The sequence below is a fragment of the Zingiber officinale genome, chromosome 2A (assembly GCF_018446385.1).
Source record: "Zingiber officinale cultivar Zhangliang chromosome 2A, Zo_v1.1, whole genome shotgun sequence".
Taxonomy (NCBI): Eukaryota; Viridiplantae; Streptophyta; class Magnoliopsida; order Zingiberales; family Zingiberaceae; genus Zingiber; species Zingiber officinale.
In genome coordinates, this window is record NC_055988.1 from 3825308 (window position 1) to 3848873 (window position 23566).

General features: G+C 40.1%; 5 protein-coding genes across 13 annotated transcripts; 3 read left to right on the forward strand and 2 right to left on the reverse strand.

Moving 5' to 3' along the window:
* Positions 1-684: 684 nt before the first annotated feature.
* On the reverse strand, positions 685-4343 carry LOC122040569 (protein HEADING DATE 3B-like). 5 transcript variants are annotated; one of them, XM_042599928.1, is made up of 4 exons: positions 4193-4343; positions 3156-3443; positions 1748-2232; positions 685-1662 (listed from the first exon to the last, which is right to left on the reverse strand). In XM_042599928.1, exons 2-4 carry the CDS (start codon positions 3375-3377, stop codon positions 888-890), a joined length of 1482 nt encoding a protein of 493 aa, XP_042455862.1. In that variant the 5' UTR covers positions 3378-3443; positions 4193-4343; the 3' UTR covers positions 685-887. The 5 variants fall into 5 exon arrangements, with proteins under 5 accessions (XP_042455862.1, XP_042455861.1, XP_042455863.1 ...); XM_042599927.1 differs by having other exon boundaries at positions 3156-4063; XM_042599929.1 differs by lacking the exon at positions 3156-3443.
* A 1254-nt stretch (positions 4344-5597) lies between these two features.
* Positions 5598-9159, forward strand: LOC122044363 (protein SODIUM POTASSIUM ROOT DEFECTIVE 2-like). Of its 2 annotated transcripts, none has more exons than XM_042604863.1 (5): positions 5598-5979; positions 7552-7677; positions 8411-8614; positions 8718-8793; positions 8853-9159. In XM_042604863.1, exons 3-5 carry the CDS (start codon positions 8426-8428, stop codon positions 8984-8986), a joined length of 399 nt encoding a protein of 132 aa, XP_042460797.1. In that variant the 5' UTR covers positions 5598-5979; positions 7552-7677; positions 8411-8425; the 3' UTR covers positions 8987-9159. The 2 variants fall into 2 exon arrangements, with proteins under 2 accessions (XP_042460797.1, XP_042460796.1); XM_042604862.1 differs by having other exon boundaries at positions 5604-5979; positions 8408-8614.
* Positions 9160-9752: 593 nt separating this feature from the next.
* On the forward strand, positions 9753-13246 carry LOC122040571 (serine/threonine protein phosphatase 2A 57 kDa regulatory subunit B' kappa isoform-like). 3 transcript variants are annotated; one of them, XM_042599934.1, is made up of 4 exons: positions 9753-9907; positions 10034-10112; positions 10203-11380; positions 12681-13246. In XM_042599934.1, the coding sequence occupies exons 3-4, from the start codon at positions 10241-10243 to the stop codon at positions 13047-13049; spliced, it is 1509 nt and encodes a 502-aa protein (XP_042455868.1). In that variant the 5' UTR covers positions 9753-9907; positions 10034-10112; positions 10203-10240; the 3' UTR covers positions 13050-13246. The 3 variants fall into 3 exon arrangements, with proteins under 3 accessions (XP_042455868.1, XP_042455867.1, XP_042455866.1); XM_042599933.1 differs by having other exon boundaries at positions 10034-10093; XM_042599932.1 differs by having other exon boundaries at positions 9782-9907; positions 10045-10093.
* A 227-nt stretch (positions 13247-13473) lies between these two features.
* LOC122040573 (co-chaperone protein p23-1-like) lies at positions 13474-14598 on the reverse strand. Of its 2 annotated transcripts, none has more exons than XM_042599936.1 (4): positions 14456-14598; positions 14089-14269; positions 13865-14018; positions 13474-13778 (listed from the first exon to the last, which is right to left on the reverse strand). In XM_042599936.1, the coding sequence occupies exons 1-4, from the start codon at positions 14458-14460 to the stop codon at positions 13627-13629; spliced, it is 492 nt and encodes a 163-aa protein (XP_042455870.1). In that variant the 5' UTR covers positions 14461-14598; the 3' UTR covers positions 13474-13626. The 2 variants fall into 2 exon arrangements, with proteins under 2 accessions (XP_042455870.1, XP_042455869.1); XM_042599935.1 differs by having other exon boundaries at positions 13474-13781.
* Positions 14451-19482, forward strand: LOC122040570 (probable arabinosyltransferase ARAD1). Its single transcript, XM_042599931.1, has 10 exons — positions 14451-14593; positions 14719-15269; positions 16192-16365; positions 16884-17041; positions 17127-17274; positions 17393-17508; positions 17584-17722; positions 18725-18835; positions 18966-19034; positions 19132-19482. Exons 1-10 carry the CDS (start codon positions 14515-14517, stop codon positions 19249-19251), a joined length of 1665 nt encoding a protein of 554 aa, XP_042455865.1. The 5' UTR covers positions 14451-14514; the 3' UTR covers positions 19252-19482.
* The last annotated feature ends 4084 nt before the right edge of the window (positions 19483-23566 follow it).

Consider the following 23566-nt stretch of genomic DNA (forward strand, 5'->3'; position numbering starts at 1 on the left):
GAAATAAATTTCGAGCGTCGTCTCGGGTTTAATTTCAAATTCTCATAAACGATCATTTTCTGGTATCATCACAACGACGACGTCGGAGCTCTATTTTATTCCTTTTAGTTATAATATTTACTTAAATATCTCAAAAATATATATTATTATTTTTTATAATTGAAATAAAAGTGCAAGAAATTACATAATTTTTATTAAATTAATTATGAGTTTAGACAATTTATGTCTAAGCTTAACTAGGTAGAGATGGGATAGTTCGGATCCTCTGTCCCCATTTCTCTCTGTCCCCGTGTCCCACTGCCGATCGGAGGATCCGAACCGGAGATGGGAAGGCTTATAAGATCAAAATCCATAAATAGTTTTTTTTTCTAAATTTAGAGAAATCTGTTTACTAAATATTAAAATATCATTCAATTTAAAAATTGGAAAGGGAATAAAGGAAATAAATTAAGTAATAAAAATTTTAAGATAATTGATATATTATATAAAATAATTTTTCTATGGCAAAAGATGAAACACAAACTAACTTAAATAAGTACCAAACAGTTATCCGAATCCAAAGATGCAAACATAAAGCAATCTTTCAATGGCAGTGGCAAATGATGAAATACTATCAACACGAAAGAGATAAATTATGATAACTAAGGAAGCCAATGGATGGAATGGGATGAGTTAAAAAAAATATTGAACAAAATAACTTGGGGCAACCGATCTGTACCCCGAAAAATAAGGAATTCCATTTTCTCTTCGCTGAGATTGCAAAAAACATAATGGAATATTGCACTGCCTCAACCTAAAATGTTGAGAATGCAAGTATTTTTATCGCACATGTACATGTTGCTAACACCACAAATTTTTCTCTGGATCAATAATCAAAAGTAAATCTCTCACAAGTTGTGTTTTTGCCTTTTGGCTTGTGTAGCTTGGAAAATGCTAGCAGCCGCGTCCAAAACAGAGCTGGCTTTGTAAGGCACAGGCTTTATGGGGCGAGTTGGACACTCATGACCACTTGATTCTGATGAACAAGAAAGAGGTCCTTCAAATGCAGCCACTGGAAATAAGGTCATTGTTTGTTGCGCTTCAATTAGCGTTTCTTTATGTGGATTGCTTGCTGAACTACCTTGTAGCTCGGTGACTTTAGATGCTTGCAACTCCTTGGAACAACTTGTGATCACGCCACTTCTTGAAAGGGACGTGTTGCATGAGCTCTGAGTGTAGCTTTTGATGCTTGCAACTGCTGGAACACTAAATGTGGTGTTTACAAAACCTCTTGCTACTGGAGGAACACCTACATTAGTACAACATCCATAAACTGAAGGAAAGATGCCACCTGGTGGTGCGCAGTATGCAGTGCAAGGCTTGTAAACAAGCCCCTCGGAAGGCGACACAACAGGAACTAGCCACCGATTCGGCTGAGGATGGAAATACCAAGGATTTTGATGACTCTCAGTCTTGCTGTATGGTTTTCGTCGATCATCTTTCTGTTTCATTGCATTCTGTTGAGCAATGTCAAGCAATGGAATCTTCAAGGGTGCTTTTACTGAAGATTTGCTCAAACATGGATTTTCTTCAAGAAGCAGATGAGCTGATCCAGCAAACCACTTCTGTACCTTTGTCAGTCTATGCAGTTCAGCCACTTGAAATGCAAAAACCCTCTGTTGACTGAGAAAAGGCACAATCAGAAGGAAGGTTACAATATAAGTCAGTGGAACACAAAACAGAAAAAGAAAAGGAAAATGTTTCTTACTTGATAATAACTCTTTGGATTTTCCAGAATTGCTGCTCGCCAATTAGACAAGGAAGCTTATCTGGACCTATCTCCAGACCATATTTGGGATCTTCTGCTGAGACCTGAGAAGTCTCATTATTTCTATCTAAATCTCCAATTCCCAAGGATTCATTTTCCTTTACACTCTCATCTGAATTGCTGTTGTATAAAGTAATTGGTTCGAGTCTCCACTGTGAATGATTCCCATTTCGAATAAATGTAGGAGCTCTAAAATAGCTTGCTTGATTCAGCTTTTTTTCATAAGAACAGTTGAAACTTTGTTGTTGTAGCAAGTCCATTATACTTGAATTCCCATAATTCAAACCCTTTAATGGTCTATCTCCTTTCCTTGAGTGGTGATTTATCATGCTAGATAACCGAGAGTCAACTATCTCTGATGGAAGAACAGGTGTTGAAAGAGGCATGCGAAAAAGAGAGAGAAAATCTCTCTCGTGTAATCCTGCCTATTGAAAATAACAATTTTAGTGCCATCCATTCAACTATCTCTGATGGAAGAAAAGATGTTGAAAGAGGCATGCGAAAAAGAGAGAGAAAAACTCTCTCATGTAATCCTGATTATTGAAAATAACAATTTTAGTGCCATCTAATGTAGAGCAAGCTGATGTAAAATGATCATGTGTGCGCGATACAGTGGCTACTTATGAAGAAATTTGGCTGGAGAATCTTATGGTTGAATTGAAAGTTAATCAAACTACATCCATAAAATGATAAAACCAAATGATTTTAGTGCATTGCTTATCATTCATTTTTGCATGAATTCATCAAACCTTTAGAAACTAGATCTCTCGGTGAGAGCAAAGATGAATTCCAAGGCATGTTTATATTACTTGAACACTCAATACATCAACTTTTGGATCCACATGTAGATAGCTACTGAACATTCTAACCATGCTTGAAAAAACCTGTATTACTTGAAAATCAGATGGTCAAAATCTAAGTATGAGATTGCAAACTTTATATATGAGCTTGCATGGTGAAAATGGAATCAACAAAATAAAATAATTTTATACATGAGCTTGCAAACAATGTTTGATGATAATCAAGATAATAACACAGTATAAATAATAAATAGTAAAATAATAGAATTTGATTAATAAAAAAATAAGATCACAACTTCTTCTTTCTACATTCAACTTCAAAAATATCTTGACTTATTGTCCATGAAATCCATCATCTAATTGTTGAAAAATAAAGACGGAAGTTTTTGCTTACAATGTCTATGGCATACATGTAAAGAACTAGTCAGTATCATATGCTAATTAAGCATTCAAAGTTCGAGATCCTTTGTCAAAGCTCATTAGTCATAAATCATTCCTCTTTAAAAAAAAAATACAAAAAGTTAAACTCAGAAGCATAGTGAACAAACCTGCCTAGAAGAATTAGAAGGGATTGGCAACGGAGCATTGTGATGAGGCAGTGACATAGCAGAAGACGGCTGACCCAACCTTCGGGAAGCAACATTGTGCCGCTCATAGAGCACCATCTTGTTCCTGGGAGGTGCCCTCGGACCACGTTTATCGGCATTATTCAAATGAAGCCTCGGGAACAGAGGCATCATGCTCTTATCCTCCTCTCGCCCTACCTCCATGGCCTCAACTTCAGAGCAACAGCAAAATCCAAACCCAAAAAAGGTATCTCGCACACCGATTACCGGCTTAAAACGAAGAAAAGACAAAAGAAAGGAGGCGGAATCAAACTTGTTCACTGGAATCACAAAGGGCCAAAATAGATCTTCTAACAGAAGGAAGGTGATAGCCTACCCCTGTAGCGTAAAAAAAAAGGAAGAACTCTATACTCGAAAGGAACAGAGGCGGAAGAATCCTTCAAAATCGAAAGATGCGCACCAAAGGATGACTATGATCCAATGTTGACGCGAGAAATCAACAACGGATTGAAGAAAACAGTGTCAGTGACGGAGATCCTCGGAAAGAATAAAAAAAAACGAAAACGAAGAACAACGCAGACGCGGTTCGTCGTGGAGGTTTCTAGGGTTCTTCTGACCGAGTTAACAATTTATCAGTCGCGAATTGTAACGGTGTCGTCGATCGTATTGTCCAGCCCTTGGAAATATCTCGATATACACGTACCGTATCTGGACAGTATCGCGGGTGGGATACGGGCCGAGATATCCTCCGTTGCTGTCGCTCGGCTTGCGCGAGCGGAGTGATAGAAGGAGAAAAATGCGCAGGCAATTTATTCCAGCTGCGAATTGTAACGGTGTCGGCGATCGTATCGTCCAACCTCCGGATATATCTCGATGTCCACGAACTGTATCTGGACCGTATCGTGGGTGGGATCGAGGCCGAGATATTCTCCATTACTATCGCGCTTGGAGAAAAATGGGCAGAAAAAAACCCTACAAAGTGGAATTTCGAGAAGGAAGAGACCAGAAAAATGACTCACCGGAGAAGCAATTGTAGGAACTGAAGAGATGGGAACCGCTCGAGCTCCAGCGGGAGCTTGAAGCACCGCTCGCCGGAGATGGAAGACGAATCAGATGTGGGATTGGGAACCTAGTAGCTTGTTTTTTTTTGTCCCGTGAATTATCATGCGCCACGCCAGAGATAAATCAAATTAGTTTATTTTATTTTATTTTTTTATTTAGTTTAATTTAGAAAAGTAGTCAATCGTTTAAATTAAGCCAATTATGAATTTTATAAAGTTTAGCTGCATTAATCAGAAATAAATTTTTTCATCAGATTGATAAAATTGTTCGTTTCTATTCCCTAATTAAATACGATGGATTATTTTTGATATTTTTATATATAAAAAATTTAAAAATAAATATAATTTTTTTAAAATTTCAACACATTAAATTAAAATCTAGTATATTTTCTATTAAATTGAGCACGATTCTTTTTTCACTTTAATTTGATGAAAAATATACTAAATTTTCTTTAAATGATGTTCGATGAAAAATATATTAGATTTTTTTTAAATGATAAAGAATTTTGGAGGAATTATAAAAAATCATGCTCAATTTAATAGAAAAATATACTATATTCTAATTTAAAATACTGAATTTAATAAAAATTATATCCATTTTTAGATTTTTGATAGAAAATATACTCAATTCTAATTTAAAATTTTAAATTTAAGAGGAATTATATTAATTTTTAAACTTTTTATACCTAAAAGATTTGAGAGACAATTAGAAAATCGTGCTCAATTTGATAGAAAATATATTCAATTATAATTTAAAATACTGAATTTAACATGAATTATATCTATTTTTTGACTTTTTGGAAATAAAGTTTATTAGATATAAGAGCATCTACATCAGTATCCTCATACAAAATCTAAAATTTAAGGTAAAAGAACTACTTTATTAAATTTAGATATTCATTTTTTACTACATAATACATCAGCTTCCCTATAATTTACCATATATTTATTTTTTTATTATTTTTTCTCTTTCCTCCATATTATTTATTATTAGATGGAGGAGAGATTTAGGGAATGGAATCCATTCCCTAAATTTAAAGAACTACTATTCATGAAATGTATATTTAGGGAATGGGTAGGGTAGCTGATGCGGATTTTTTTTAATGCAAAATGTAAAATTTAAGGTAAAAGTTAAATTTAGGATAATTGATGTGGATGCTCTAAGGATTGTATGTAAAGTTAAAATTATGATTGGAGATTTTTTTCGAATATACCGTTTTATAAATACAAAAAAAATACTTTAACCTTCACTAATTCTACTAATTAACAATGAAAATAAAAAAAATAAAAATCGAATTGCAATTTTTTAAAAATAAAAAATAATTTAAGTTTAATATTATTAAAGACAATTTTGCAGAGTTGTCGGACTCTCAGTGGCGGAAAAGAGACGGCGATTTCGAAAGACCACGGAAGAGTTGATGTCGTCTCCATCATCGTTGCCGCCGTCTGCAAGACAGCAGCCACCGTCAGTGCCGCAGGAAATCTTCCCTATGGTGTCGTCGAGAGACAGTGTGAGGGAGGATGAGTCTCATGGACTCCCACAAGACGGGGAGAGTGTCTTGGGAAGCTCAGATCCTTCCTTTAGGATGCTGGCCGAGTCGATTAGGAAGTTCGGGGAGATCTGTGAGAAGATGGAAGAGGCAGCAGATGCCAGAGATAGAAAGGATGAAGAGGGAATTCCAAAGGGATTTGAGGTGCAATAAAATCCAGATTTCAGTGGTGATAATGATGAAGAGCTTGAGTGGGTAATCTATTGCCACTTAATCTTCTTTTCCTGATCTCTTCAATAATTTCTTTCTGGTCATTGTTTAGGTAATAGATAATCATAACAACTTGTCCCGTAAATTTAAATTTTGCATGATACAGGTTTGGTTAGTGTTTGTAGTTTACTTACTTTAGCTTTCTAGTAACATTTGTACAGTATCATTAATTGTGTTGCTAAACTCACTGGTTCTCATCTATTTGATACAACTCTATAAGGACAATTAATTTTTTTCTGTATTCCAAAGTCTAGTTTTGATTGTTTGTTTTAATTAAAATTTCATCAATTAGCAAATTAGCAACTATGAACCACAGAGCTAGATTCTGATAGATGTCTTCACATCCATTGGCTATTTGGGTTGACTCTATTCTATGTACTTAAAAGAAGAGATTTACAAACAGAATCTTGTGCTTGGAAATTGTAGTGTAAATTGTATTTACGTTTGGAAATAATTTAATTTAGTACCAAGAATGAAGAACCACAAGCGCATGGTCTATTTTAAAACTACATATATATTTGATGACTGAGATTAAAAAGATCCATTTTAAAACTACATATACATTTAACAATTCGGCTGATGCAAATATTTATTGTCTCCTAGACATGATTAGAAAGGTCCAAAAACAATCGATTTAAAAGCAACAATCATGTGCATTAAGCCAATGCTGAAATGACTAGGTTTTCCTTTTCCATTTTCCATTAAAGTCTTTGTTAGTACTTCTACATCTTTTTCATCTTGTCAATACCTCGAAGTTAACAGAGCAGTACGAGGCGACCTTACATTTCTACATCAAAGTCTTTGTTAGTATTCATTGAAAACATCATCTTTTTCCCCTTGTCAATGTCTCAGAAAGTCAGAAGTCAACAAAATAGTGCAGATGACTTCATTTTACTACAGGGAACGACTTATTCATTTATATGCAAGAGACAAACTTACCATCACGCCTCTTAAAGCTGCTTCGTAACATCTTGAAGACTTCAAATGCCATTGCCATTGTTATCACCAAGTCTTGTCTCAACTATCAGATGTTTAAATGCCCCTTCTTTAATATTTTATGACCGTGGTGAGACTACAAATCAAGATCTACTCAGATGCTATTGTAAATTGTAGAAGTTCATCATTGTTTATTTTTGTGTCTCAAAAGACTCCATTTTCTCACGAGTCAGGTTGGTTAGGAAAATGTTGTGTTTGAGTAGGCACCCATAACTTTTTTTATTCATTTACTTAATGTGGTTGATGTCTCTCTTTCTCTTGTACTCAAAATTGGTGACTTGTGTTTAGCCCTTTAGTACATGTTTTAGAAAAATAAAACAGAAGAATAGACATACAAATCCTAGCAAATACATTTCGTTCGCATCTATTCTGATTCAGCTCTATCTGCTGGCCACAGTGCTCTAGTGGAAACACATTCTCGTTCAATTCTTTGCTTATGACTACATCCAGAGGAATCCCGCAGTTGGATATTAAGCTAAAGATTCATCATAGAAATTAACTGCTATATATACTGGTAGTGCAAGCTAATCAACTCAATTCCTATTCTTTGTTATGTTGCAGGTAAGAATCTTTGTGATGCAAGTGGCTAAAACTGAGGATGAACAAGGTCATTCTTCCTCAAAGCTTAGGCATCGCAACTGAAGATATCTCCCCCATCAATTATCCTTCATCCTAATGCATGATCACGTAAGCAAACTGGGCACTTTTTTGTCCAGTTGGATTGGACGGCATAACCAACCAAAGATAGAGTTTTTTAATGTTAATCATAAGCAACTGGGTTCCTATCTTTACTTGCAATTATTTTTCCTAGATGTCATGTCATTGATATACAATGTTCACATGCACTCCCTGTTGCATTGTGTAATTGATCTGGCTTACACTCTCCACCTATTATCAAACTCTCCTTGTACATATTTGTTCCCTTCGGCCAACATCCACATGCTCTCCGGTAATTAGATTCGCTACATTAATTCATGCGCAAGAGTTTGGTCTACTTTTTTCGAGTCACCATTAGAACATATGAGTTGTACCAACATTATAGACATTAAAGGAGTTGCTTTCAACTGTTCTCATCCGCTGTTATTCTCTTATCATGATATCAACATGTTATTAGCTTTGTTTTAAGGACCCGATCACATGGAGGTGCTACAGCTCGATTTGACTTCTTCCTACCTAGGCTTTGACTATTGCAGGCCCTGCTATATTTAGTTAGTCAACCCAAATTGACCAACCAGAAGCAGTGTTTCGTGATCAGAAACCATTTATTAATGTTGATACTCTTCCATCAAGGAAGTATTATGCGCATTAAAAGCTTTGAGTAAAAGTAACAAATACTTGATATCAAATTGATATAATAGACATTAGCTAGCTACCTTGCTTATAAGTGGAGGGCTGAATACTTCTTCTTCTAACTCAGTAGCAACAAGAGTAGCTGATGGGGAGATCCGGTCTGGGAAGGGCGTTCCGCTGTTTTTCTCTCGCAATCTCAACAAACTCCTGCATTTGCATGAACACTTGTGACGAAGATGAGCCTGAGAGGAGGGCTTTAATCGAGAGCCAGGTGCTGAAGATTAAGGATACTTCTGATGGTGCCAAGACACTGGCTTTCCATTTGGAACCCAAGGTAATCCTTTGAAACTTCCTTAATTTTTTATTCCCTAAACTATGGCAAATAATCTGTAGCATAAGAACTAAAAGTCATCCTGCCTCCTGATGCTATCCTGCAGACAGTGGTGATGAGGGTGTCCATGCACTGCAATGGCTGTGCAAGAAAAGTTCAGAAGCACATCTCAAAGATGGAAGGTAAAAAATTCTTCTCGACTCTAAATGAACTTTTACAGTTAATCACTCCGTGTCTGCAGGAGTGTCCTCATACGAAGTGGACTTGGGCAGCAAGAAGGTGGTGGTGGTTGGCGACATCACTCCATTCGAAGTCTTGGAGAGCGTATCGAAAGTCAAGTTTGCAGAGCTGTGGTTGACTCCTCAGCCATCCTGAGCTGTGGAGATCTGTGGACAGAGACGTCCAAATCTAGGAGTGCGTTCAGTGCGTGCGTCTCCATGTATAATTATTGCCTGTTCACTTCAATCTGAGTTTGTCTCTGTATCATATATAGCCATTGGAGATGGAGATGAAGCATTTCGGGATCTGTGTTCTGATCCTTTCTCTCATTTTGATTTCTTCTATTCCTCCTTTGTCAGTTTTTCCATGGGAAAGGAAACTGTTGGCCGACGATGTGTTAAAAGGGCGTACCCGGGCCGTAGTCCAGGGGCCTGATGTTTATAAGAAGGAGCAGCTAAATTTTTTATGGAAAATTTAATATGTTTTTTCACCCCTCGATGTTTTGGTATATTATTTACAATTTATTTTATATTTTCCAAAAGATTAGTCAAGATGATAATAATTTCACGATTGCGTAACAATTTAACTGAAAGCATAACTTAACTTATCCCCTGGTGGGTCAAACCATAAGTGACCCAGTAGTTTGATATATTTAATAATAATAATAATAATAAATTGTTGTTGTTTTTTAAAAATAATCTGAAAAATTACTGACCCAAACTTTCTGGCGTGCTGACGTGGATCTGGTGGTCACCTGATGCGCTAGCTACCCGCCCACCGTCTAATCACGTCACTGTCACCTCTGGCATTTTGCTATTTATTATTTTAATTGGAAAAGGAGTCTGACGGTCGAGATTTTTCTTCCGTGCCCTGAGTTGGAATCGTCACCGTTCGTTGGTTGCCCATTTTCCAAGCGGCGTATTTCTTTCTCCCCTTTCAACTCATTCACCCCTGTCACTTCCGCTTCCTCCTCGCTCTCTGCTCGGAGCCACTGATCCAGTCCGATCTCGGAATGAGCGCGGGGAAGAACGAGGGAAGCTCTGATCTATGGCGTGCCATCTGGAACTCCCGTTCGAGGTTCTTCTCGCCAGATCCGTGATCTCGGATCTGGAGAACCCCTCATCCGTTCATTATGTTCCAACAGCTTGGAGTTTTTTTTTTGATTTTGTTTTTGTTTTCCACTTGATGATTTCCTTCTTGCAGTCGCTTTCCAGGTTGACATCTTGATTGGGCTCGCTTCAGATCTCTGGGCATTGACATCAGGTGGCGGGGCATGTTTGTGGTTGCTCTTTGATTGATCTTATTTGAATGCCTCGAGTTCGCTTGATTTCTACTTTTTTGTCCATTTTGTTCTTGCCGTGAAATTTCGCAGCATGGGCTCGATCTGATTCCATCCCCAACTTGGGCGCCATGTGGAAGCAATTCCTCTGCAAATTACCTCGAAAGTCTTCCAAATCTGATGCTTCCGGCAGCAATGTGACGACCTCTTCGAACGGGAAGCCAATCCATCGGACCAGCAGTGGCAGTTTAGTTCCCTCCCGATCAACCACTGTCAAGCGGACTGCTTCTTCCATCTTCCCGTCAAGTGTAGTCACAAGCATCGAACCTCTACTTCTATTCAAGGATGTCCCCAACACGGAAAAGCAGAACCTTTTGATCAATAAATTGAATCTCTGTTACGTTATCTTCGATTTCTCGGATCCCAACAAGAACTCTGCTGAGAAGGATATGAAACGGCAGGCATTATTAGATATCATCGATTATGTTGATACTGGGGGTTCTCGCTTCACGGAACCCACCATTGCTGCTATCTGTAAGATGTTCGCCAGCAACTTGTTTAGGGTCTTCCCACCTAATACTCGATCCAGTACTGGCGGCGTGGAGACTGAAGAAGAAGAACCCGTGTTTGAACCAGCTTGGTCCCATCTGCAACTTGTCTATGATTTGCTCCTTAAGTTCATAGAGTCATCCTCACTTGATGCCAAAATTGCGAAGAAGTATGTGGATCATACATTCATTGTGAGACTGCTACACCTCTTTGATTCCGAGGATCCTAGGGAGAGGGATTGCTTGAAAGCAATCTTGCACAGGGTCTATGGAAAATTCATGGCACATCGGCCTTTCATCCGGAAAATGATAAGCAATGTATTTTACCAGTTTATGTTTGAGACAAACCGACATAACGGTATTGCTGAATTGTTAGAAGTTTTTGGTAGTATCATCAGTGGGTTTGCATTACCTCTAAAAGAGGAGCATAAACTGTTCTTGTGTAAGGTCCTAATTCCACTGCACAAGCCAAAAACACTAGGTATCTATCATCAACAACTGACTTATTGTGTGATACAATTCGTCGAGAAAGAGCCTAAGCTGGTAACATCAGTTCTAAATGGGTTATTGAGATATTGGCCTGTGATTAACAGTCAGAAGGAAGTTATGTTTTTAAGTGAGTTGGAAGAAATTTTGGAGACTACAAATGATGTGGATATCCAAAAGTGTGTGCTTCCGTTGTTCCGTAGGGTTGGATGCTGCATTAATAGTTCTCATTTCCAGGTGATGCGAACCCTTTTACTATTTATGCTCAAATTATCCCGTTTTTGCGAACTTCCTTTGACACTGCAATTGAGATATATTCTGCATCTTGATGTTATGAGTGTAAGATAGATCTTTATGGCCTGCTGATAGGTGCTTTTGGAAATAATATTAACGTTGTCTGTGAGTATGTTAATATCCTTAAATTTCTGTTTTCTTGTTTAAAAAGACAGTCCTAAAGGTATTGTTTCATGTTCCATTTATTTATCTCTGAATTATGATCTTAACAATTTAGAGATGACATTATTATATGTTATTGGTTAGCATTCAAAACCTTTGTGACAAATATAGGATTTGATTCCATCACCATCTGCAAGACCACCAACATCCTTACTGATCAAGCTATTTAACACCTTCAAACATCAAAACTTTTTGACTTACCTTCCACATTTCATATATTCCTCATGATTCTAGCTCAAATGAAGTTGAACTACTTGAGCATGAAAAACTTGAATGTGAAATTGCTTTGAACAATTTGTATTGTGTATTGTAAAAACACAGGGTGAATGCGCATGCATCAGTTATTCACGTCAACTCTATGGTGAACTTTTGGTTGTTCTCAGTTATGCATGATATCTCATGCTCCTGTAATTAACTAAATGCACTATGTTATTATAGTTTTGTAAAATTGATTTATGTTTGGAGTTAATTTTTTAACCAATCATTTAGTATCAAATAGACAATTGGATTGCTACTACTTTGTGAAGTTCTTTACTTCAGCCACTCCATAGTATAGCTATGTCCTCGAGATTCAAATGTGAATACAACCTTGTTCATCCAACACCTGACAAATGAGGATTTAATGAATCTTTCAAATGCATCAATAAAGAATTACATGTCAATAATGACCAATAACCTGGTTTAGGGTTCTTAGCATTTGTATGGCCTACGAAACAACAACCTGGTACTGGGAGTTGTCATGAAGAACAGTGATCCCTAGCGTCTAGACCACATTCTGTAAGTCTGATTCTCCTTTTGTATCTAACTAGTCTACAAGTGGAGGATTCTAAAATTCATCACTAGTTTGATTGTAAATTTTAATAGTCGCCAGGAAGAGATAATTAGTGAACTAAAAACTAGAGTTGTGGTTATTACCTTTTTGAAGTATGTTTGGTTTTAAGCAGTTGTTTCTATCCCCTTTATTCGGTACATTGGTTCTTAGAATGATAAGCACATTTGTGGATGATAATCACTGGATACTAGATTTTGTGCCTTTCTTTTTACAAAAATGGTTTAATTGGCTTGTTTAATTGGCTTACAGGTTGCAGAGAGGGCCTTACTCATGTGCAACAATGACCGAGTGATTAATCTGGTGTCGCACAATCGACAAGTAGTAATGCCGCTAATCTTGCCAGCTTTAGAGAGGAACATTCTCACTCATTGGAATCAAGGTGTTTTGAACTTGACACAAAACGTTAACAAGGTATTATGTGAGATGGATGAAGAGCTATTTCTGGCCTGCAAAAGGAACTTCGAGGAGGAGGAAACGAAGCAAGAATTAACGGAGCAGAACCGAAGGATGGCCTGGGAGTACTTGGAGACTGCCGCAGCTTTCCAACCAGTAACTAGAAATGTAGCCGTCCTAGTTAAACCTGTTATTTCTCCACCAGTCGTTGCCGCACTCTCTTAAAGTTGCTGAAGGTTATGAAGATGCCCATCCCTTTGCTAATTGTTTCATCCTCTTAAGCACTATCCTCCAAGTTGCTTCTGTGTCGATGAAAACAGCTCAGCTCAGCGTACATTGTAGCGACGATACTTACTAGAAACATAAGCAGATATCCTTATTCCCTGTTTTTCTACTGTCTTTTCATCAGAATATTGCCAAGATCTATCTGTTTTCGTGCTTTGCAAGTTGAAACATCCAGTGACAGTTTGTCAAGATACTGGAGCCTAGTTAGTAGGATCGTGTTCCTATGCAGGATCACGATCCGCATAGGATCGACTTGAGGTCAAGATTGAATCGATCCTATGCAATCCCATCAAGCATATTCTGCAGACTATGTATTGGAGTATATGTTATATAATGCAATGCAGAAAGTTAGAAACCCCCAGGGTGCTCGAAGAAGCTTCTATAAGGATTAAACCATCTGAACAATACAAATCCAATTCGCAACAAACCTCATCTTTACTATATACAATTCAACAGCATCAGACCATACTCTACAAGAACAAGCCATCCAGACCTTGCCAAGCTGAGTTCTTCAACCTCACTCCTTGCTTATACAAGCAAACCTCAGTTTTTGTGCTATTAGCTGAAGCAGACCCTTCTTCTTCTTTGATTTCTTCCTCCTTTTGCGATTCTTCCGCGACGAAATGTTGTCGTCGGTTTGGTCATCGCGATCCTTGTCCCCAGCTTCCTCTGCTAAATTGGCAAAGGATCGATCAGCAAAGAGCAGAAGACAAAGTCAGTAAAAAGAACCCAATTTCAGTTGTAATCGATCTCACCATTCTCGTCATCTTCATCGATCCACCTATCCCAGTCCACCTTAAGGAAAGCTGGTGGCTTTGCATCTTCTTTTAGCAGCCTACTCCACCATTTCTTATCGAGTTTCTTTACAACACACACGATGCTCCTTGCGCTGATGTTGAGTTTGCTCTCCTGAAACGAAGCCACTCGTCAGAGACGATGAGATCCGCACCTGCAGTAGTAACTTTGTCAGTGTGTGTACCTTGACATTGATCCTGTCAAACAACTTGAGATCAACTTCATAGGGGACGTCTTCTTTTGTGGCGAAGAAACTGAATTCTCCTTCAGGCTCCAGATTCACTTTCACATCCTTGGCGTCCGCTAGGTCAACCGTGAGGTAGACCTTGTCGGATCTCTGAGCCCATTTCACAGTGGGATGGCGGCTGCAACAAGAAAATCATGGAACCAAGTAAATCGAGCGATAGACTGAAGAAAACAGTCAGTTGATCAGACTAACTTGACAGTTTTCCCCAAACAACTCAGGAATCAAATACCGCAGAGATTGAAGCGTTGATCGGATGAAACAAGAGAGATAAGGATGGCAGGAGATCGGAGAAGTAGGGTAGTACCTCATGGTTGAGCTGACGGAGAGGTGGCGGACTTCTTCGATTTCGGAGTCTCGTTGGAGATGGCAACTTGTCCGGCGCAGTTCGAGTCCCTGCTATTTGTCGACGAGGTAGGAGCAGCTTTCCGGAAAGTCCCCGAAGGTTCTCGAGAACTGTTTTTTTTAAAATTTTTTAAATTGTCAGAATTGGGTTTAAATGTATATTAAGTCCGACAATTATAGAAATAATAATATTATATTAAAACCCTTGCGATTTTCCATTCGCAGTGGTGCAGCGAACCTCATCGATGGCGGGGGCGAGCAAGGCCTTCCCTGCTGTTGCGAGATCCACCTCCTTCGTGGCTGCCTTCCTCTCTCTGGTCGCTCTCTTCTCCGCCTTCCTTCTCTTCTACTACGCGAGGTACTCTTCGTCCTCGCGCTGGCTCTTGATCTCCGACTCCCTGGACGCCCCTCTCCACCTCTCCAAGGGGAGCCCTAACCCTTCCCCTTCTCCCGAGTACTCCTTTCTCGTGTCGCTCGAGAAGTTCCTGACCTCGCGCGCGCCCGCTGCTGGATCCCCGGGCGTCGCTTCTGCTGCTGATGGCGGATCTCCCTCTGCCGCGGTCAAGGCGCTCGACGGCTCGATCTGGAAGGAAGAGGCGGAGAGGCTTTACGGAGATGCGGTGGATCCGTGGTCGGCTTCCTCGGTGGTGCGCGTCTACGTATACGAGATGCCGGCTAAGTTTACCTACGATCTGCTGTGGCTGTTCAGGAACACGTATAGAGAGACGTCGAACCTGACCTCCAATGGCAGTCCTGTGCACCGGCTGATCGAACAGGTAACTCATGATTTTTTTTTTTTTTTTCCTTTCTGTTTGTCGATGAATTTCAGTCTAGTTTCAAGGCTGTGGCCGTTTTATGTTAATCATGTTAGGAAAAATTTGATCTTTGACGCAAAGCAAAGCGAATTGATTTAGATTGGAATGCTAAATGTTAGGTGACTACAATCGGATTCTGATTTTTGCAGGCATAAATCACTCAAATCCTTATATGGGAGTTGATAAACAATGCAATTTGGCCATGCCTACTAATTTACGTAAAAAATAATCCTCTATCATATTGTTGATTCTGAAAAAGGAGTCATCAAATGCATATCTACAAGCTGTCATATTTGACTTAGGCCAAACAGAAATCTGGAATCAGGAAAATTATTATTGATTACAAAGTCAATATGGATTAAGACCCTGAATTAACACACAGATGTTCACTTATTCAGTTATGCTCCTCTGTATCATTTTCCAATTGTTGTCTATGAACCTTGATTACATACGTTAATCCCTTTTTAGATCCTAGTGGATGAAAGACCAACTGCAGACATTGTTAGAAGTGCAAGATGAGTGGAATGTTTTCGCATAGACTTCAATTGCTATTATGTATCTGTTACTGCCATTTTTCACTTGGTTATGTAAACTCAGTCAGAAACTCTCCTTACTGGTTACGAATAACCTAAGATTTTTATAGTTTTTTTTCATTGGTTACTCACCAGTTAGTATAGATTTGACCTTCTTTTTTTGTTCCTAAGTAGTTCCTTGTTTGCTGCAGTCGAGATCTATGTCTGTTGGAGTATAGTAGTTCAATATTTTTGATGTATTGTCATCTAGAAGCAAACTACAATTCTTCTCTGACTTCTCAAATTAATTATTGTAACAAGATGTTAGATAATTTTGAGCATGACTTATTCTGTTTGTAATCTTTGTGCAGCATTCTGTTGATTACTGGCTCTGGGCAGATTTGATTGCACCGGGGTCTGAGAGGCTTCTGAAGAATGTCATTAGGGTTAATAGGCAAGAGGAGGCAGACTTCTTCTACATCCCATTTTTCACAACAATTAGCTATTTCTTGCTTGAGAGACAGCAATGCAAGGCACTTTACAGGGTCTGATGAATGGCCCAAGGTTTATTTTTTATGAGCTGCCATATTTGAGTAGTATGCTAGCTTTAGATTATGCAGCGTTTAAATCCAACAAATTTTAAACATATAGGTTTGAGATAATGCATCTACTCTTGAAGCATTAAGTAGTTGGTTCTTACCACAACCTCTTTTTCTTTTTTCTACACTAGATGAATGGAAGCCATCAAACATTAGGAATATAGACATGTGCTCTGTTGTTTGGCCTAGGCTTTTCTTCCTATTTAATAATACGAAGGCAACTTAATTGATATGTACCACAACCTTATTAAAATTTGGAGTAAGAACCACAAAATTTATCATCTTTATATAGGGATCTTTGACAACTCATATAAGTTGGTATGATAGTTGAATACACAGTCATCCCTTGTAATAGAAGTAACATGGCGGATCTTTAGCTCTTGCACTGAAAATTGCTTCTAGTTGTTATTAGTATTCAGGTTCCTGTATCAGGTGACTCAAGTTTCAGTTGCCTGTGATACTAGGAAGCTCTAAAGTGGGTGATTGATCAGCCAGCTTGGCAACGATCTGGAGGAAGAGATCATATACTTCCAGTCCATCATCCTTGGTCTTTTAAATCCGTCCGCCGATTCATGAAAAAGGCAATCTGGCTTCTGCCAGATATGGATTCCACAGGAAATTGGTAATTGTGACCTTTATCCTTTTTTTTTATCAACTTGTGTATCTCTCTTATTAGAGTGGTGAACTGGCCTAATTGCCTTGTATAGGTACAAACCAGGGGAAGTCTGGCTTGAAAAGGACCTTATTCTTCCGTATGTTCCTAATGTTGATCTATGTGATGCACAATGCTTACATGATTCTCAGTCAAAAAGAAGCACATTGTTATTTTTTCGTGGAAGGCTGAAGAGAAATGCTGTATGAGTTTGTCTCCCCTTTTGATGCAACTTATTGCCTTCTTGACGATATCTTTTTTAGGGCCCAAGTATATCTGGGTTTCCGCATGCTAAGTCACAAGTGTATTTTCTTTATATAGGGAGGTAAAATTCGTAGTAAACTTGCAGCAGTGCTACATGACAGTGAGGGTGTTGTTATGTTAGAGGGAAGTGCTGGTGAAGCTGGGAAGGCAGCAGCTCAGACTGGGATGCGCAGGTAAGATGTTTGTGATTCTAGATGTTTAATTTCTTATGGAAACTTAATATCATGTCATCTGTTGCATCCTTTTAGATCTCTCTTTTGCCTAAGCCCAGCTGGTGATACCCCATCCTCAGCTAGGTTGTTTGATGCAATAGTTAGCGGTTGTATTCCAGTTATTGTCAGTGATGAATTAGAGCTTCCATTTGAAGGAATACTTGATTATCGTAAGGTAAGTTCAGATTTTATGTTTTTGATTCAGTTTGAAGGAATACTTGATTATTGTACTATGCAAAATTTATATTTTTGTTCTTCCTACCACGGAAATGCATAATGTTTGTGTTGATTAACTTCTCTATTGGTGAAGTTATTCAATCATCATTAAAGTTACAAGTGTACTCAGTTCTCCTGGTAATTGACGGTGATGGCCATGTTGTTCAGTGATTAAGAACTATCTAAAGTCTTAAAGCTGATTCTTCTTGAAGATGCTTCTATGTGTTTTGCTAAAATATTTCTAGAATTTTTTTTCTGTGGGGGACTCGAAGGTCATCTTCTTCTATGATAACTAGAAATTAATTATGGAGAAAATCATAATAGATACTGAAATCTGCTAGTCTCTTGATGTATCTCCTATCTTGGTTGAGTAACTTGACTAGATAATACCAAGCTGGAAGTCAGTGCAACTAGGATATTGGCGAGGCTGAACACTGAAAAACTACAGAGACCTTGGTTGAAGTCCTTGAAGATGCAAGTAACTTGTTCCAGAGGAGTTAGTGTGGGGATTGATTAAACTCAGGGCTCTTGAATTGATCTCTATTAACACTGCTGATACAACACATTTTAGCAAAAGGTGATTACGCTCACTGCACCTCTCACAGCCCGCCTTCAAGTTATATGAAGAGAGGTAATTATGAGGTCAATTTATAACGGACCGCCAAGTTGGCTAGGTGCTGATACAACATATGTACACATATCAAGTGGCTCCTGAATTAGTGGGTGACTTTATCTGCATTAGTTACTTCCTCATGCCAAATTTTACAAAAGTGTTTTCTGAATCCAATACAAAATGTTTCTTTATTTTTAGAAAATTCGATCATCCATAATTTAACTACTCGAGTTGCATGTCCACTTAATCTCTCCTCGCTCACACCCTTTATAGTTAGTGATTTATCTGTGTATTAGTTACTCCCTCATGTCAAATTTTGTGAAATGTTTTGCCCTTTTCTTTCTGCAGATAGCACTTTTTGTTTCTTCTAACGCTGCTGTACAACCCGGGTGGTTGATTAATTTCCTTAAGAATATGGATTCTAAGCAAATCAGGGAAATGCAAACCAACCTGGCTAAGGTTCTTTTTTCGATTTCTATCAACTTTTCTAAGATACTCTGTCTATTTAGAAGCTAGTCAAAGCTAATTGACTAAGAGAACTGGCATAAGCCCCTTGTCCACCTTATTGTTCTATTGTCCGCATTTGCAGTATGCGAGGCATTTCTTATTCTCGAGTCCAGCTCAGCCTCTCGGCGCAGAGGACTTAGCATGGAGAATGGTCTGCCCTTAAACTTGGATGATCTATTGATGCAATACTTTTCTCACCATCTATTTACATGGTAACTTCAGTATCTTATCTCTTGTTGATGCAACAGATTGCTGGCAAGTTGGTGAACATCAAGCTGCATACAAGGAGGTCGCAACGCGTGGTAGAAGGTTCCAGAAACTTGTGCACCTGTGAATGCAGAGCAGGAAACATCACCAGGTCACCATGAATTCCATCTTTAGCCATATTCTTCCACATTTTGTTTCGTTATCATTATCATAACCCAGTTCTCGTAGCTGTATAGAAAACTCTGCTACTTTTTCCATGATTGTTAATCTTGTAATTGTGAATGCCATGTGGTCTTTTTTCTATTCTTCTGCCTAAACATGTTTGCAACTCTGAATTTATTAGGTAGGTTTTTTTTTTTCTTGACTAATGGTTAGTAATGCATTCCTTTCAATTTAACCATGTCACTCATTTTCTATTTGCTTGATTTTGAATTCCTTCTCCAAATCTATTTTCGAAAAGCTTCCCATGTGCATGAGAACTCGCAGGACGGCATACATGGGCATCATCCTCTTCTCCAGGCTCGACAACAGAACTGTTGGATACTTGACAGTGTGCTCCGGTGTCCACCCCAGCTTCTCTTCCATGAACTTCACAATCTTCCCTGTCTCCTCAGTCGACACCCACGAATGTGAGGTTGCATTGCGAAGGCCTCACAGACATGATCCTGCGACCATCCCAATCCCCTCAAGTTCTCCACTTTCTCCCCCCACTTCTTCGCGGGCAACCCAGCAAGAACCCCGAGGGCATGGGCGAACGTGGTTATCCTTGGACAGATTCTCATCCTCTTTATCTCATCAAAGGCTTCATAGAACAGAACTGTATCTATCAGCAAAGCGTAGACGTATGCACGCAGAGCATGACCTTGGGAAGAATGGTAGTTCTGGTGTTGAAGATGATCAACCAAGGCGGGTGCTTTAGGGTATCCACGAGGTTCTCGTTCGTTTTCAAAATCGATTTGAGGAATTCGGCGTTGGTGACACGAGGACAGCGGTCGACGAGGCGGACAAGATGAGCTTAGTCGAAGTCGTAGTCCTTGAGGAGGGAGGGCACCGGGAGGGCTTTGTCGAGGATGTTGAACTGGACTTTCTTGGAAATGGAGAGGGCGGCATGGTCGGAGATCCCGCACGATCTCATGAGCAAGGAGGCGGTCAGGGATGAGGAGTCGTCGACGTCGACGGAGGAGATAGAATAGGGTTTGACAAAACCCAAAAGTGTGGCCTTGATGCGACGGCGGCCCGACGATGGTCGAGAGTGTCAGTCGCCTAAGGTTGACGGTGGATGGCGACGCAAAGATATTGAAACACGTTGATATCTCCGTAATGATATTCTTCACTATCGGAGTAAGTAAAGCCGCCATGACTTCATTAGCTATACTCCCTTTCACATCCATAACATTTTTCATTTCTTTTCAATTATGTTCTAATAATCCTTTCCTTAAATAAAGCACCACCGTACTCTCATAATTTGGATCTCTCTACGAGTATCCAATTACTCTTATCTACTTTGGACCTTTCCATGAGTATCCGGTCACGTTGACTTTGCTCCGGGCATTCCTTGTAAGCATTTGGTCACTTTGACATGCTCCGAGCCTCTCCGTAAGTATTCGGTCATCTTGATTTACTCTAGACCTCTCCACAAGCATCCGTTCATCTTGACCAGCTCCAGGTCTCCCCTCAAGTATTGGGTCATCCCGATCTGTTCCTGATCTCCTCGGAAGCATTAGGATCCGGTCACGCTTGATCTGATTCGGGCCTCTCTATGAGCATCCAGTTACTCTGACCTACTCCAGATCTCTCGCGAGCATCCGGTTAATCACCCTGACCTATTTCAGGCATTCCCGTAACTTTATTCAAGGCTACCCCACATGACAACTGGTTTGGACTATTTATTGGGATTAAAGAATTCACATATTTTCACAATGACATGATATTATCTACTTTAGACATAAGTCTTCATACCTTTATTTTTGGACTCTATCCATAAGATTTTATGCCAATTGATGCGGCGATAGAGGGAGGTCCACCTGACACGGGGCCAATTGTCAAGGTGGAGGTCAAAATCAAGGTGGTCAATACCTGAGTGTCAAGGGGTCGAAATGAGGACAATTGCAACGACCGATCGGGTCAGTCAGGGCCCGACCGATGGTAGACATGTAAGATAGCTGACGCTCAGTACGGAGCAGCAGGACACTAAAGGAGATCAGATAGCTTGTCTAAACAGGGGAGGACATATTACTACACAGTTGTTACAAGGAAGAGCAACTAAGGTCGATAGAGCCGAGGAGCCTCGACCGAGCGGCTACCCCGTTCAATCAAACAGCGGAGTCCTGACTGAGTGACTTCCCTGTTCAACCAAGCAACGAGATCATTGTAGTATCTCTCGACATTTTTTTGGGAGATAGTGCCACTGACACGAGGCATGATCGACAGAAGGATCGTACGACGAAAACTTCTACTGTCTTATCAGAGATATGTACTTTCCTGATAGGTCCTTTCATAGAACATATTGGAGAATGCGCTCACGCCTTAAGAAGCGTGTGTGTCGCCCACCAAGGCTCTATATAAAGGGGGGCAATCACCGGCAGAGGTACACGTTATTACTATTTTGTTCTAGTTCTATTGTTGCTCCACTTCTTCTACAGTTTTGGTGACTGACTTGAGCGTCGGAGGGCTAATGCTAGGGATCCCTTCCCTGGTTCGGCACTGATGTTACTTGTTTTGTAAAGCAGAGCATGGTCTATATTCAGCGAAGCCGCCACATCTCTAGCTTTCCACCTTCTTGCTTTCGAACAGGATCATTTTAGCGCCGTCTATGAGAATGTAGCCTACATCCGAACGAGCAGATGGAGAACGCTGGACGATTCACCACAGTGACACTGACGCAAGAGGAGCTCGACATGTTGATACAAGCTTGAGCGGCAAAGATAATGGACAACAACAACAACAGGCGCTGACTAAGCTCCAAGCGCAGGAACCCGCAGCATCAGCCGCTGATCGACCGGCTGAACACGGTGATCGAGCGGACCAAATATCCGCTCGAGGGAATAACAAGAAGCCGATCGGCATGTATGTAGAAGTGCCCAATGCGCCGATCCCCTTCTACTGAGCGCTGTTCAGGACCCAATCGGAGGAATGGGGCCGAGTGGACAAGGATTGGGGATTTTCATTGGACGATGCGCCCGTTTGGGATGTAAGGAAAGGCGCCGAGGGACGACGATTCGCCTAAGAGGATCAACCAACAATTTTCGCAAGGGATTCTGAATAATCCCCTGCCCCGACACTACACTCCACTGACGATCGGAGAATATAACAGAACTACCGATCTGGATGATCATCTGGCCAAATTTGACAATGCGGTCATACTTTATTAGTACATCGATGGGGTGAAGTGTCGGGTCTTCCTCACCACCTTCTCTGGATCAGTGCAATATTGGTCCAAGAGGTTGTCGATCGGCTCCATCTATAACTTCAAGGACTTCCAAGCGACATTCCTACACCATTTTGCTAGCAGCTGTCGCCACCAGAAGATGAGCATAAACTTGTTCTCACTGAAGCAAGGGCCTAGGGAACCATTGAGGGCCCACATCCAGCGCTTCAATCAGGTGACAATGGACATCCCCGCGATCTCCTCAGATGTATTGGTGAACACCTTCATCAAAGGCTCGCCGAAGGGGAGTTCTTCTGATCGCTCATTCGGAAGCCACCGAGGGACTTCGACCACTTGCAAAGGAAGGTCACAGAGTATATAAACGTAGAAGAATCTCAAGCGGCCAGAAGAAGGGAGGTGCTAGCCGAACTCGTAGCAACTCCTGAGCTGAGTTTGTCGAGCAGCCATCAACCTCTTAAGGGGCCTCGATTGGGGGGAGCGCAACCACACTAGCCCAGGACGCACGCCGTGTAGCACGTGATGGTCAGTCGCCCAAAGGTTTGCAAAAGGCAAATTGTGGACGCCAATGTTCTGTTCCTTCCACCAGTCAGCGACGCACAACACACAAGACTGCTACGACCTGACGCCAGTTGCTAGCAGGTCGGCTTCACAGGGAGATCGCTGTTGATCCCCATCTCCTGATCGACGCCACATGCGCCGATCAGTCGGGCGTGTTGGTGTAGCAGGGTCGGCAAGAGGGGGTGAATTGCCTGCAAAAATAAGATTATACCCTACTCAAGGCTTTCAACTCAAAAATGCAACACTAATAATATAAAAACTAAATAATATAAAAATATGAGGAAATAAGGATTTAACTTGGTTACAACCAAGACGGTTGTTAATCCAAGGCGGTTGAACAACTCCATTAGAGTATCTTCTTCACTGTAGGCGGAGAAGTCTTTTTACACACTTATAATGCTCAAAGGTTGCTAGGAATGAACACAGAGTTGAATGCTTGAATGAATGAATATTCCCTAACTTTAGGGGCCTTTAAATAGCTCCTGAAAATCCTATCTCGAAGGTCTAAGGCGCCTCCAACAAGGTCCAAG